Genomic DNA, 12,973 nt, shown 5'->3' with positions numbered 1-12,973 from the left:
TTGAAACTATTACGGCTAAAGTATGGAGCCATGCAGATAGGAAAGGCACAGAGGGACTTGGGCTGAATGGTGACTCAGCCAGCTCCATCGCGGGAGCAACCATCCTCACCATCGAGGGCACCTTCAAGAGGCAGTGTCTCAAGAGAGCACTAAGAACCCTCACCTTCATTCATAAATTCATACATTATGTATGTATGCATGCATCTATGTCTGTATGCGATTTATCGCAACTTTATGCAACACACACATAATGCTAGAGGAACACAGCATGTCAGGCAGCATCTATGGAAAAAAGTACAGTCAGCGTTTCAGGCCAAGACCCTTCGGCAGGACCTTATCGTAACTTTATGTCAGGCAGAGTACTACTGCTGCAAAGCAACAAATCTCACATCATCAAAGTCAGTGATAGTAAATCTGATTCTGATTGTAATATCTAAGGAAAAACACAAAAGCCTTTTAAACATTGTAATTGTATGTCTCTACCACCTTTTCTGGCAGCTCGTTCCAGATAACCATCACCTTCTGTGAGAAAAAAAACTTTGATGTTCTTTAAATTTCTCTGCTCTCACTTTAAATCTGTTTTCTCTAGAGTTCCAGGCTCCCTTTTTATGGGAAGAAGGCTCTGACTATCTTTCCAAGTGTTGCACCTCATAATTTTATGAACCTCTGCTCAGGTCCTCTCCAACTTACAAATACTAGAATTGTTTACATCCCATATATACAACCAAGTGTTTGGGAGAATGGCAGTGTAGATTTGCTGATTGCTGGCATCTTCTGCCAGATACGATTTCAGTTTGTGGCCTTGTTTCTGCCTGATAACGAACAGTTTGCAAGATTATAACCCTTCGAAATTTGAGAATTCCCTGTATAACATCACCCCTCAGTCTCCTACGTTCCAGGGAGAATAAAACCAGAATTTTCAACCTCTCGTTATAACAACCACCCATTGCAAATGACATCCTGGTAAATCTCTTTTGCTCCTTTGGTGACAAGAAATGCTCCATGAATTTTTAACTTCGTCACTGTCCTATCGATTCAGTGAACTTATGGACTTATACTCCAAGGTCTCTGTATATCAGCACTCTTAAGCCATTTACTTTACATGTCCCACCAGAATTTGACCTGCAGAAGTCTGGATTACAATGTTCTGGATTAAATTCACCTGCCAGCATCTTCTTAGCCTTCTAGCTGACTTACAGGCATCTGTATCTTTAGATAACCCTTCTCATTATTTACAACTCCTCTAACTTCCGTGTTACTTCTTCTTTTCTACACACGTAGCATGGAGGGCATTCTGACTGGTTACATCACCGCCTGGTATGGAGGCTCCAATGTGAAGGATCGAAAGGGGCTTCAGAGGTTTTGTGACTCATCCAGTTCCATCACGGGCTTAATTCCCCCATCGTCGAGGACATATTTAAAAGGTGGTGTCACAAGAAGGCAGCATCCACCATTAAGGACCTTCACTACTGGGGACATGCTCTCTTCACATCACTGCCATCAGGGAGGAGGTACAGGAGCCTGAAGACCTACCTACACTCAGTGCTTTAGGAACAGTTTCTTCCCCTCTGCCATCAGATTTCTGAACAGCCTATGAACCCGTGAACACTATTTCTATTTTGCACTTTTTGTTTATTAATTTTATTGCCACTTATAATAATTTTTAAATGTTTTACACTATATGCAGCTATAAAATAATGAGTTTATGGACCAGCTATCATGTGGGACCTTATCAAAAGCCTAACTGAAGTCCAAATAAACCACATTTAGTGCACTGCCCTCATCAATTTTCTTAATTAGGAAAAGTGCAACAGTTTACTGTGAAGACTAGTGTTGGGCAAGCTGGGACAAACAATACAATCAGTCTGCATATGGGGCTCAGAGCAGCATATTAACAAGCACAGTAAGTATGGCCAGTGCTGGGGTCTGGTAGTACCTGCTCTATGCCTTGACCATTTGGATTCTACGATTTTCTTATTATTTTTTGTTGGACTTGATGAAAGTTGCTGTGTCTTTGACTGTTTGTTTGACTCTCCCCACGCCAGAGATTCCTCTTGGGACTTTTTGACATAAATATATACAGCAATCTAAAGAATCAGTACTTGTGGGTAATGCAAAAGAGGTTACAAGCATCTAGTGACCATCATCATAAGTTTACTACTTTCAATTAAGTAAATTAAATGACAAGAAATATTGTATAAGATGTACCTCTCTCTGTGTTGCTTGCTCCGGGAAGATGAGCACAGGACGATAATAGATTTTGAGATCAGTGGTGTTAATTAAGATTGTCTTGTCTTCAATCACAAGGATTTGTATGCCATGTCGTACTACTGAAGATATGCAGAACTGACACAACTGTGGAACACAAGGAACTTATCAGTGAAATAATAAGAAACAAAAAGAAAGAATTTGTACGGTACACAATAATTGTTTTTACTCTTGGAATGTTACAAAGCACTTTGCAATGAATGAATTTCTTTTGAAGTGTATTCACAGATGTAATGTAGGCAATCAAAAGACACATGGCCCACTTGTTATCCCATTGACCCTACACTGAGTTTCCTACAGCATTTGTAGCAAATGGGAAATATATAAATAACTCATTCATCAAGCGCCATTATTTATATTTTAAAAGTTTTAGTGTTTACTTATCAACTAAAGTTGAATGTTAGACAAAAACAGCCAGTAATGATTACTTATCTGCATCATTCCTGAGTCAGGTTAAGCTAATACTATGAATTTAACCAGCACGCAAATATGAATATGGTCACTATAGTTTCAACAGCAGAGTTCTAATTTATGGACAGAGATACACAAGAGGTATATGCCTGTGCTCTAGAGAGCCAAGTACTTGATCCATTGTTGTTGTGATAACATGATAATGATTTGAAATTGGGGTGTGGGGTATGGTTAACTTTTAAGTAGTTAGCAACAAATTGATACGTGGAAAGTAGGAATCAAGGTCATAACAGACCTCAAGAGGACAGGGACCTCCTGGTAGAGATGACAAGAAGGTGACACTCCTTCCACTCAGAAAAGTGCCCCACCATCCAAATCAAAAAGACAACTTTGAAAGCAGTTGGAGGCATTTGACCACATGTAGGATTTTGGCCTTGTAGATGTCAGGAAGTCATGTTAAATTGACGTGAAACATTTGTTCAGTGCCAAAGAATACAGTGTCCAAAAGTTGGCACTTCTCTTTAGAAAGGATGTTTATGCTTCAGAGGAGGCAGGAATGAAATTCACCATTGAGGTGTGAGTGATTGTAGCTTGGGGCATAAAATGGAAAGGATGGTGTTGATTTATGTTTTTATTAAAGTGGTTGAGAGGAGATTTGTTGAAGCTGTTTATAATTATGAATGCTTTTAAAAGAATAAACACAGCAGTTTCTAGTGCTGAAGCATTGATTACCACATGGCACAGTTTAATATAATTGATAAAAGAAGCAAGAACGAAGGAAGGATTTTTCACTCCAACAATAGATTGGGTCTGGAAGATATTGCTTTCTGGCGTGGTGGCTTTCAAGAGGAAACTCAACAGTAGCTTTCAAGAGGAAACTGGAGAAACATTCAAAGGAGGAAAAAAACTGCTGTGATGCAAGGAATGTGATGGGAAGGAGAAGAGCTGGTTTGGTCTTCAAAAGAGTCAGCAAAGGCTTTTAACTTGACAAAGCAGCTTTACATTCCTTGTTTCTGATAATCTGAATTCCTGACTGCAACACAAATTAAATGCTGCCATCATTTAGATTACAATGTGGCTTCACACCAAATAAGTATATTTCTACACACTGAATATAATGCCACAATCTTTTGATGTGAGCCCATGTATCAAAGGAAAGATTTCTTAAGGGTTCACACCTCCCATTTCACTACAATCCAGAATCCTTAATGTACGAATACATTCTTGTTCATTATTATTCTACATATTTTTAGAAAGCTCATGATTCATTTAAAAATTTATTATGTCCAAAATTAATATGGTTCTGGCAAAATACTTACATGAAGACCCATATACAGGTCAGTGTGCTGACAATCTTAAACAGATTACAATATAAATAATTTTAATAATACAGGTAGATGCAAGTACAATTATAAAATTTAAAAGACCTTTGGATATGGACATGGATATGAAAGGTTCAGAGGGATACAGATCAAATATAGACAAATGTGACTGGTTTGGGTTGGGCGACTTGGTCGAAGTGGATGAGTTGGATTGAAGGGGCTGTTTCCTTGCTGAAACTAAGAAGCTAGTATGCAATTTCTTTACTGAAAGACATCAGAAATTTTATCAAACCAGACACAAAACTGTGACACATTAGGAGATATTGACAAACATTAGTAAGAGTTTTAAGGAGTATCTTAGAAGAGGAATGTAGGGAGGTAGGGAGGTTTAGAGAGGGAACTAGAGCTTTGAGCAGGGGCATTAATGATACTGGTGAAAAGGATAAAGTGCTATCAATATCCAAAGAAAATTAGAACAAGCATTACCAGTGAGAAAGCTCTATTTCTTATTTTAATTTCTCCCCCAGAGAGACTGTTGAAAAAGATGCACTTTTAATCATCATCTGGGGTGGTAAACAGATAACTGTTAGATGCAGAAAGGTGAGTGAGTGTAGTCCAATAGAGAACATAATATGATGGATGGATAATCAGCCTCTTAACAGGAAAAGATCTGGGAGAAAGGATGAAAGCATGTGTGACTTAAAAGGAAAGAACATATGCATGTACATAAAGGAGGTGAGTTGTTGCTTCAGCAGATTCAAGGGAACTTGAATGTGGATAAAACTTGATGCAATTTGTCGTTCCATTTAAATGAAATGAAATAAATAAAATTAAATAATTTTCCTTGAGATAGGTCATTGGAGCTGAATCTGCAACAAGCAATTCTATAGAGTACTGCCAGCCACCTGCATAACAAGTCTCAAATGTCTACAGTTGTGAATCAAAGACAAGCTGGGGTGCCGGTAGGGGTCAGATGTTGATACATCTGATTTCTTGCTCCATTGCTGAACATATCATTGAGCCTTTTGGTGAAAAACTGAACTGCTGAGGAGAGGGACTGGGTGCACTTTGCATTGAACCCTCCGTTATACAGCATGAAGGGCTGGCAATAGGAAAAGTTACCCCATTTATTTGTACAGGATCACCAATCCTGTGAAAAATAGGAAAGTGGTTTACTTATTTTAATTTACTTGAATGTTTAGGTTTTTTTATGAAATTACTGTTCTAAATTTTTGTTTTAATGATTTTTACTTTCTTCTGCATCCAGAATAGGTTAATATGAGTGGGAATGCAAGTTCAGGCAGCAGGCTGGATCCAGAATGATTCATCCTACGCACAGTGAAATCATCCAACTTGAATTTAATGAAGACTGATGAGGCCACTTTCAACAGAAGGAACAGGGAGTCTGAGGAGTCCATCTACTGATATGAAAAACTAAAGAAAAAATAATTTAAACAACTAGTGCAAATTTGGCTTTTTATTCAAGGGGCTGGAAGTTGTACTAGATTTTTCAGAGATCTGGCAAGACCACAAGCTGGAGTAAAAACATTTAATCTTGGGAACACAGGAAGGATGTACTGGTCTTGGATAGAGTATAGCACAGATTCAGCAGAATGATACTGCTACTAAAGTACAAAGGCAGGTTTGCATAAACATAGCTTCTATTGAAGTGTAAGTGGGTGATCAAGTATTTCTGACAGGTGGGGAAAAACTGCAGCTCCAGTGGGAGAGCCTAGAAAACTAGGGCCATATCTTCAGAACCAGAGTATTTCTTAGACACAAGAGATTCTGCAGAGCAAGACTCACAAATTTCTGGAGGATCTCTGCAGGCCTGACAGCATCTATGGAGGGAAATGAACAATCAATGGTTCAGACCGAGACCCTTCTTTAAGACTAAAAAAGACTGAATTACTCTCCTCATCCCCTTCTCTCATTCCATTCCTCATTCTGGTTATCCTCTCACCCCTTCTAGGACCAAAGGGCACAGCTTCAGAATAAAAAGGCCTCCTTTCAGGAAAAGATGAGGAGGAATTTCTCTATGAAATCTGTGGAATTCATTGCTACAAGCAGCTATGGAGCCTAAAGCAGAAGTTGATGGATCCTTGGTTAGCAAGAGCGTCAAAGGTTACAGGAATAAGGCAGGAGAATGGGGTTGAGAGAGGAAATAAATCAGACATGATCGAATGGTGGACTGGACTCAGTGGGCCAAATAGCCTAATTCTACTCCAATGTCTTATGGTTTTCTTTTCTCCTCATCAGCCCATCACCTCCCTTTGGTTCCTCTCCTCCTTCCCTTTCTTCCATGGTCCACTGTCCTCTCCTATCAAATGTCTTCTTCTTCAGCCATTTATCTCTTCAACTATCACCTCCCCCAGCTTCTTGCATCACTCCTTTTCCCACCCACCTTCACCTTCACTTGGTCTCACCTGCCAGCTTGTACTCCTACCCATCCCTTTACTTTCTAATTCTGGCTTCTGCCCCCTTCCATTCCAATCTGATGAAGGGTTTTAGCCCAAAGCATTGATTTTCATTTCCTTCCATAAATGCTGCCTGACTTGTTGACCTCTTCCAGCATTTTGTGTGTATTGTCCAGGGTATTTCTTCACTCTTCTTCACAAAAAAGGTAACAGAAATCTAAAATTCTAGCTCAGAAATTGAATTTAAAAAAGTGTCAGTTTGTTAATGTATAAATCAGGTTAAATGGAAGTTAAATTCTAGAGTAAATGGCAGCAATGTTGGGGACATTTACAGTATGTACAGAAGGACCTTCGGGTACAAGTCCTTCGTTTGCTGAAATTGATGACAAAGGAGGACCAGGTTAAGGCATTTGGTATGCTTGACTTCACGGGCTCAGGAATTGAGTATAACACTATGTTCACACTACACTGGATAATTCTGAAAACGCCGGTTTCAAGTAAAAACGACAGGCATACACACTAAGAGTTTTTCAAAATATCTCTGTCCATACTGTGACGAGAATACACATAGATTAAGATGTTAGCTGTCCTGTGCTGGCACCAGTGGGATCAGCAGTTGGTCTGCCACCTGTCTTCAGGAGAAAGAGAGATAAGGAAAACAATGGAGCAGCATTTGGGGATGTTAATGATGGGACGGGAGAGTTTAACGGAAGGAGAGCTGTCAAGATCGGCTCCCCCTTTAAACCCTGAACTGTTTGAAGTGATGGACAGGCGATACCCCAGCAGGGGGATAAAAAGGGACAGGTTCGCTAAGGCAAGACACACACGACACCCCGAGGTAACGAGACCCTGGAAGCGGTGCGTCTCCCACAAGTCAGTGGGAGGTTTTGGAGGGCTGGTCACGGGACCAAGCCATAGACGCACAGGGTGGAAAGGCCCGATCGGCGGGAACCTGGTGTATGTCCGCCCTTGCCTGGGTGCCAGGTTCACCGCAGAGAAACGATCGTATCTGGAAACGGAGGGGTCACGGTTGGTGACCTCAGAAGACATCACAAAGGGCTCGCCCAAAAGCTGACTGCGAAGAATATCAAAGGTCTGTGTGGAAGCCGTTTGAATATTCATTCGTTTTTGCTCTCTCTCTCCTTTCCCCCACTGTCCATCTCCCATGACAGTGATTATGGTGAACTGAACTGAACTCAATTGAACTGAACTTTGCGTCACTTTGAAACTGGTCATTTACCCCTAGACGACGATAGAGCTTGATTGATCCTGTTATCCTAATTCTGTGTACATGTGTGTTTATCATTGCTGAACTGTTGCATTTATTATCCTTTTGACTGGAGTACTGTGTTGCTTGTTCCTTTAATAAAACTTTCTTAGTTCTAGTAATCCAGACTCCAACTGAGTGATCCATTTCTGCTGGTTTGGCAACCCAGTTACGGGGTACGTAACAATACTAACACGGATATTTGGGCGAATCTCCTCTACTGGGCACGCGCAAAACACACAGAAAACAAGCGAAGAGGAAACAGTATACTTAGTGCGCGTTTGTCCAGTTACAGAGTAAAAAAACTTAAAAGGAATTACTCTTGGCTCTCGCGCAGGAGGACTTAAGACAAAAAAAAACAAATACTGGAGCGTATGAAGGCAACCGACAGGGAGCTCACGGACAGTATGACCCGGCTGACGACGAACATTGAAAAACTGACTAACTCTGTTGCATTAATAAAGTACCTTGTTAAATGTATAAAACATGTCTGCATCAGTGTTATCTTGTATTTCCATACAATGTTACATTAGGCTGTTACACATCTATTGTCAGAGAAGTACTTGCATAAATAGGTAAACCACCTTCATACAAGCAAGGACAGAAAACAGGGCAAAGTGAGTATACTTATTTATTCAGTAAGCTATGAGTCAAAGTATTTGGTGAGTACATTTCTAACTCTTCTGGCTTCAGTCTCGTTGCCGTCTGTTCTGAAATTGTTAGGTTCTGCGAAGCACAGAATCAAATATCGCTGTGATGATTGTACGCTCTAGTATCAATTGTTTGGCGACAATAAAGTAGTAATAATAATAGTAAGAAGAAGAAGGAGAAGAAAACAATGAAATGCCGTGTTGCCGCCATTTGTTTCGGCACGTCATGACAGCAGTTTTAAAAAGCTCCAGTTACCCTGTACACACTGCAACGGATATTAGGCATTTTCAGATTTATTCACTCTGGAGACCATTTCTGAAAATCTCCGTTTTCGGGGGATGAAAACGCCATTTTAGTGTGGACAGAGAGTCAAAATGAAGAGAAAAAGCTTCGTTTTCAAAATTATCTGGCGTAGTGTGGACTAAGAGTCGGAACATCATGTTGCAGCATAATGCAAAGCAGTGGTTAGACCACACTTGGAATATTGTATAATCGCATTATAATAGATGTGGTAGAAATAGAGAGAATGAATAAGAGATTTACCAGGATTTTGCCTGGCATGAAGGTTATATGCTTATTGGTACAAAGGAAGCTGAAGGGTTCCCTTATGGAATTTATAAAAGTATGAGGGGCATGGAGAGGATAAGTAGTCAGAGTCTTTTTTTCCCGTAGCAGGGGAGTCTACAGCTGGAGGATACAAGTTTAGGGTGAGAGGGAAGAAAATGAAAGGAGACCTGAGGGGTAAGTGTTTCACAGGGGTGTAGTGCATATGTGGAACAAGCTACCAGAAGAGGTCGGAGGCAGATAAAATTACAATGTTTAAAAGGTATTTGGATGGGTACTTGGGCGGGGAAGGTATGGAGGGATACAGGGTATGCAGGCGAATGGAATTAGCATAGTTAGTTATGAATGGTGGCTTGGAAAAGCAGGCAGAAAGGGCCCATTTTTGTCTGATTTTATGATTCTATGATAATAAGCATATTATCAAATAAAAGTATCTGTGCCCAATTCTGCTGAAGCCCCACCCACTAGCTCCTTCAGTCATGATCCAGCTTTCAGTGGGTGCCATTTCCCCATTATGTTCTGCACTGGCTCAAGGGTGGATCGTGACTGAAGGATAATGGCATGTGCAGGCGTGCTGCACAGTTTTGACTTTCTAACAGGAACTGGATCATAAGGTCACAAGTTGTGCAGCAGTCAGGAGGGTGGGAATGCGATGCGAACTCAGCTGGAATACTGGAGACACAAGAGACTGCACATATTGGAAGCTGGAGCAAACAATAATCTGCTGGAGGAACCCAGCGGGTCGAGTAACATCTGTGGGTCGAAGACCTTCATCAGAACTAGATGCAGGGTTTCAACCCAACCTGAAACATCACCAATTCCTTTCCTCCCAGAGCTACTGTTCAAGCTGCTGAGTTCCTCTAGCCGATTGCTTGCAGCTTTACCTGGGACATTGCATTATTCTCACTAAATGCCCAGTATTAACTGTAATGTACTACCTTTGAGCATTCAGACCTCACCTCTTAAGATCACAGTATTTGGCATCAGGGTAAAAATTTATGCCTATTTAGCATCGGAGAAATATGTGAAAATGCAATTTCAATCTGTCCCTCTCCTGGTAAGCTGTTGCGTCTGTAGTTGAAGGGGCAACCAACAGAAGTTTCAAAATTGAGGTTGGCAATTTTATGTTAGGGAAGTTTATTTGAAGTTACAAAATCAAGGTCAGCAGATGAAGTTAAGATACAGGTTAGCCATGATCTGATTGAGGGGTGAACCTCCTGGGAGGATAAAAAGGCTTCCTCTTGCTTCTGTGTAAGAATGTAACCACAAAGGAAGAAAATGTTTTCAAAATGCATCAATGTATTATGCATAAAGTGTTGCGCTTCTCAGCAGCTTAAGTATGAGTTTGAAGCAGCATGTAGGAAAAATGTGTGCACCATTTAGAACAAACTTTCTGATGGCCACCATGGTTCTCAATAGCATTCTGAATGGAACTTCCCCCTGCTGGTTTCCAAAATGATTCAACAAGTGGAAAGGATAAATAATAATTGTTACAAACTGACCTTCTGATGATCTGGGAAAGCACCTAGTTTTACATCTACATCAGCAAATCCTTCCTCGTCCAGCGTGATGACGTCAGAAGTGGGATAATCCTGCCACTTGGGGGAAGTGATGTCGTGCACAAGCCGGATCGCGGTGGATTTATGTACAGTGTTGGTACTGGCCCAGTAGATACCAATCTGAAAAGGTTCCTAAAAATAATTGTTAAAACACATACTATTGTATATCTTACGGCAGCTACATGGATTTAGATTGTGCACATGGTTGTTTTTTAAATCTAGTTTGTAAAATCTTTTAAATTCTCATTCAGTCTTTGAGTGTATTAATGGTCTAGGCAAGTTGGTTTGCAGATGCTTAGAACATATGGGAACCAGGTGGGAAAGTGGATGAATGATAGATCACTTGTGATCTCACGAGTGGTGCAGCAGGCTCAAGGGGATACATGGCACAGCCTTGCTTCTACTTCTTATCTTCTAATTAAACTGGCATTGCAACCAAGCTAGTTCCGAGAAAGCCTGAAGGCATGTACCACCAGAGTCAAGGACAGCTTGTATACAACTACTAAACAGACTTCTTGTATGACAAAATGGACTCTTGACCTCTTGTGTCCTTGCACATTATTGTCTGCCTGCACTGTAATACTTTATTCAGCATTCTACATTGTTTTCTTGTGTAATACCTCAAAGCATTGCTGTATTGAAATGATCTGTGTGAATGGCATGCAAAACAAAGATGTTCAGTACATGTAGCAATAATAAATCAGTTTACCAATTAACCAGTCCTTGACAGAAAGGACTGGTTGGTGCAACTGTGACGAAACCCAATTTCCCTCGGGATCAATAAAGTATGACTATGACTATGACTAAACTTTCATTCACAAGGAATCTTTATTTTCCTGCTGCAGAGCAGATATTTGCAATGCAATGGAATACAAGCATGGGACAAGAACTGCACGAGGCTCTCACAAAAAATGTGTACAGGCAGTATGGGCCATGTGGCTTGTGAGTTCCTCTGAATTTTAAAAGAAATGGTGCCTTTAAGCACAAAAGAAATGAGCTCATTCTCCAATGTTCTTTTTTTCTTTCCTGTGGCAAAATCAAATCTTTAACATGGCAGTGAAAATGTTTAAGGTCTGTTCTGTGCAGTTTGCATTGGTTGGTCACTAATATGCCACCTAGATAGCAATCTTTAAAGATCAATTAATGACCATCTGGACTGGGTAGCTTTAAGATAATCCGAACGGGGAATTAAACAATTATATAGGATGAAGAACCAGATGAATATCTTTATTATATCAACATTATCTAAATAGCACAAAACAAATCACAATGTTTTCCCAGAAATTAAAATTCTGCATTTTCAAAATCTATGTTTAAATGAAGTAAACAATGTGTTATTAACTCATTTACCTTGAAGTTTGGTGGTACAATAACTTTCCCAGCTGGTACCTGCACAACTATCTTTTCACCTTCAAATAGCCAGAGGTCCCATTTCGACTGGTTGACAAACAAGGCCCAGGGTAGCAGTTCAACCAGAAGCGTATTGAGACAGGGCTTCCAGGCAGACAGTTTAACTTGCATAGGGCTGTCCCACTGAGCAAGAGCCTCACTGCTGTTTCTGCTGTTCAATGCAAACACATGTTAAAGAAACAGATTAGTTCTTCACTATCATCACTGGCAGTTTGGCACTTGAAACAAGTATTTAAGCTGTCATTATTCCTCATTCCAATAGCGTCAGTTAGTTAAAAATGTTATTTCTTAAAGGCTGCCAGAAGATGTTTACACAAGGATTATCCCTAAATTATTTTGTGCTCCTCTACAACCTTCCCAGATATAGTTAGAATAACATCCATCTTCTTAACTGTGGATTCCAGTTGACATAATATATTCGGTAAATATGGAGATTGAATGACTCGAACAAAACCATGACAGGCTTGCAAAGAAAACAGTCGCATTGTAGTCAAAGCATTGTAAATGTATATATTTTATCTCCAAAATAAATATTTTTTTGAATAAGGATGACACAGCAAACACTCTCAGAAACAAATCAATATGTTAACATTCAATAGACCTCCTTAAGAATTATTCATAATCCAGTGAAAAAAGTAATTTTATTAAAAAAATGACATAAAAAGAAATCTGAAACATTTTAGGCACAATATCTCATATCTGAGAATAGTTATGACCTTACTGATTAAAGAATATTTCAGTTAAAGTACACACAAGGTAACAGGCACTGTAATTATATCTACTTGCATCAAATATATAGCTGCTCTCAAATGACCACTTGCAATTCGCACCATAATTGAAGGATTGCATGGCCTTACCTGCCAGTTTCCTTTGTTATGTAGGGCCAGGCAAGGCAAGCATCAGCGCCCACTTTGTAGAACTCTGCAAGTAACTTGCTGGCACTGCATTCTCTCTGTGGTCCACGTGTGATTTGTTTAATGAGGGCTGTTGAAATTGGGACAGCACATTGTGATGCTTCATCTTCCTCCCTGAAAAGGTGAAGGACCAATTTTTACATTTCTCTCAGTTTTCATTATAACCAATTTTTGACCAAGAACTAAAAAC

General features: G+C 40.0%; 1 protein-coding gene across 6 annotated transcripts in view; it reads right to left on the bottom strand.

Moving 5' to 3' along the window:
• LOC140197714 (intermembrane lipid transfer protein VPS13B-like) overlaps positions 1 to 12,973 on the bottom strand; it is a 1,066,299-nt gene that overhangs the window by 58,374 nt on the left and 994,952 nt on the right. For 4 of the 6 annotated variants that reach the window (XM_072258131.1, XM_072258103.1, XM_072258115.1 and 1 more), the window contains exons 48-51: positions 12,727 to 12,897; positions 11,810 to 12,020; positions 10,403 to 10,591; positions 2,209 to 2,355 (exon numbers count right to left, since the gene is read on the bottom strand). In XM_072258131.1, the coding sequence (XP_072114232.1) occupies positions 2,209 to 2,355; positions 10,403 to 10,591; positions 11,810 to 12,020; positions 12,727 to 12,897 (718 nt within the window). The remainder of the gene's footprint in view (positions 1 to 2,208; positions 2,356 to 10,402; positions 10,592 to 11,809; positions 12,021 to 12,726; positions 12,898 to 12,973) is intronic. The other 2 variants (XM_072258121.1, XM_072258213.1) reach the window with 1 other exon arrangement.

Source organism: Mobula birostris, chromosome 1 (genome assembly GCF_030028105.1).
Source record: "Mobula birostris isolate sMobBir1 chromosome 1, sMobBir1.hap1, whole genome shotgun sequence".
Taxonomy (NCBI): domain Eukaryota; kingdom Metazoa; phylum Chordata; class Chondrichthyes; order Myliobatiformes; family Myliobatidae; genus Mobula; species Mobula birostris.
The sequence above is the reverse complement of the archived record's forward strand: the minus strand, read 5'-3'. Positions and strand labels throughout refer to the sequence as shown.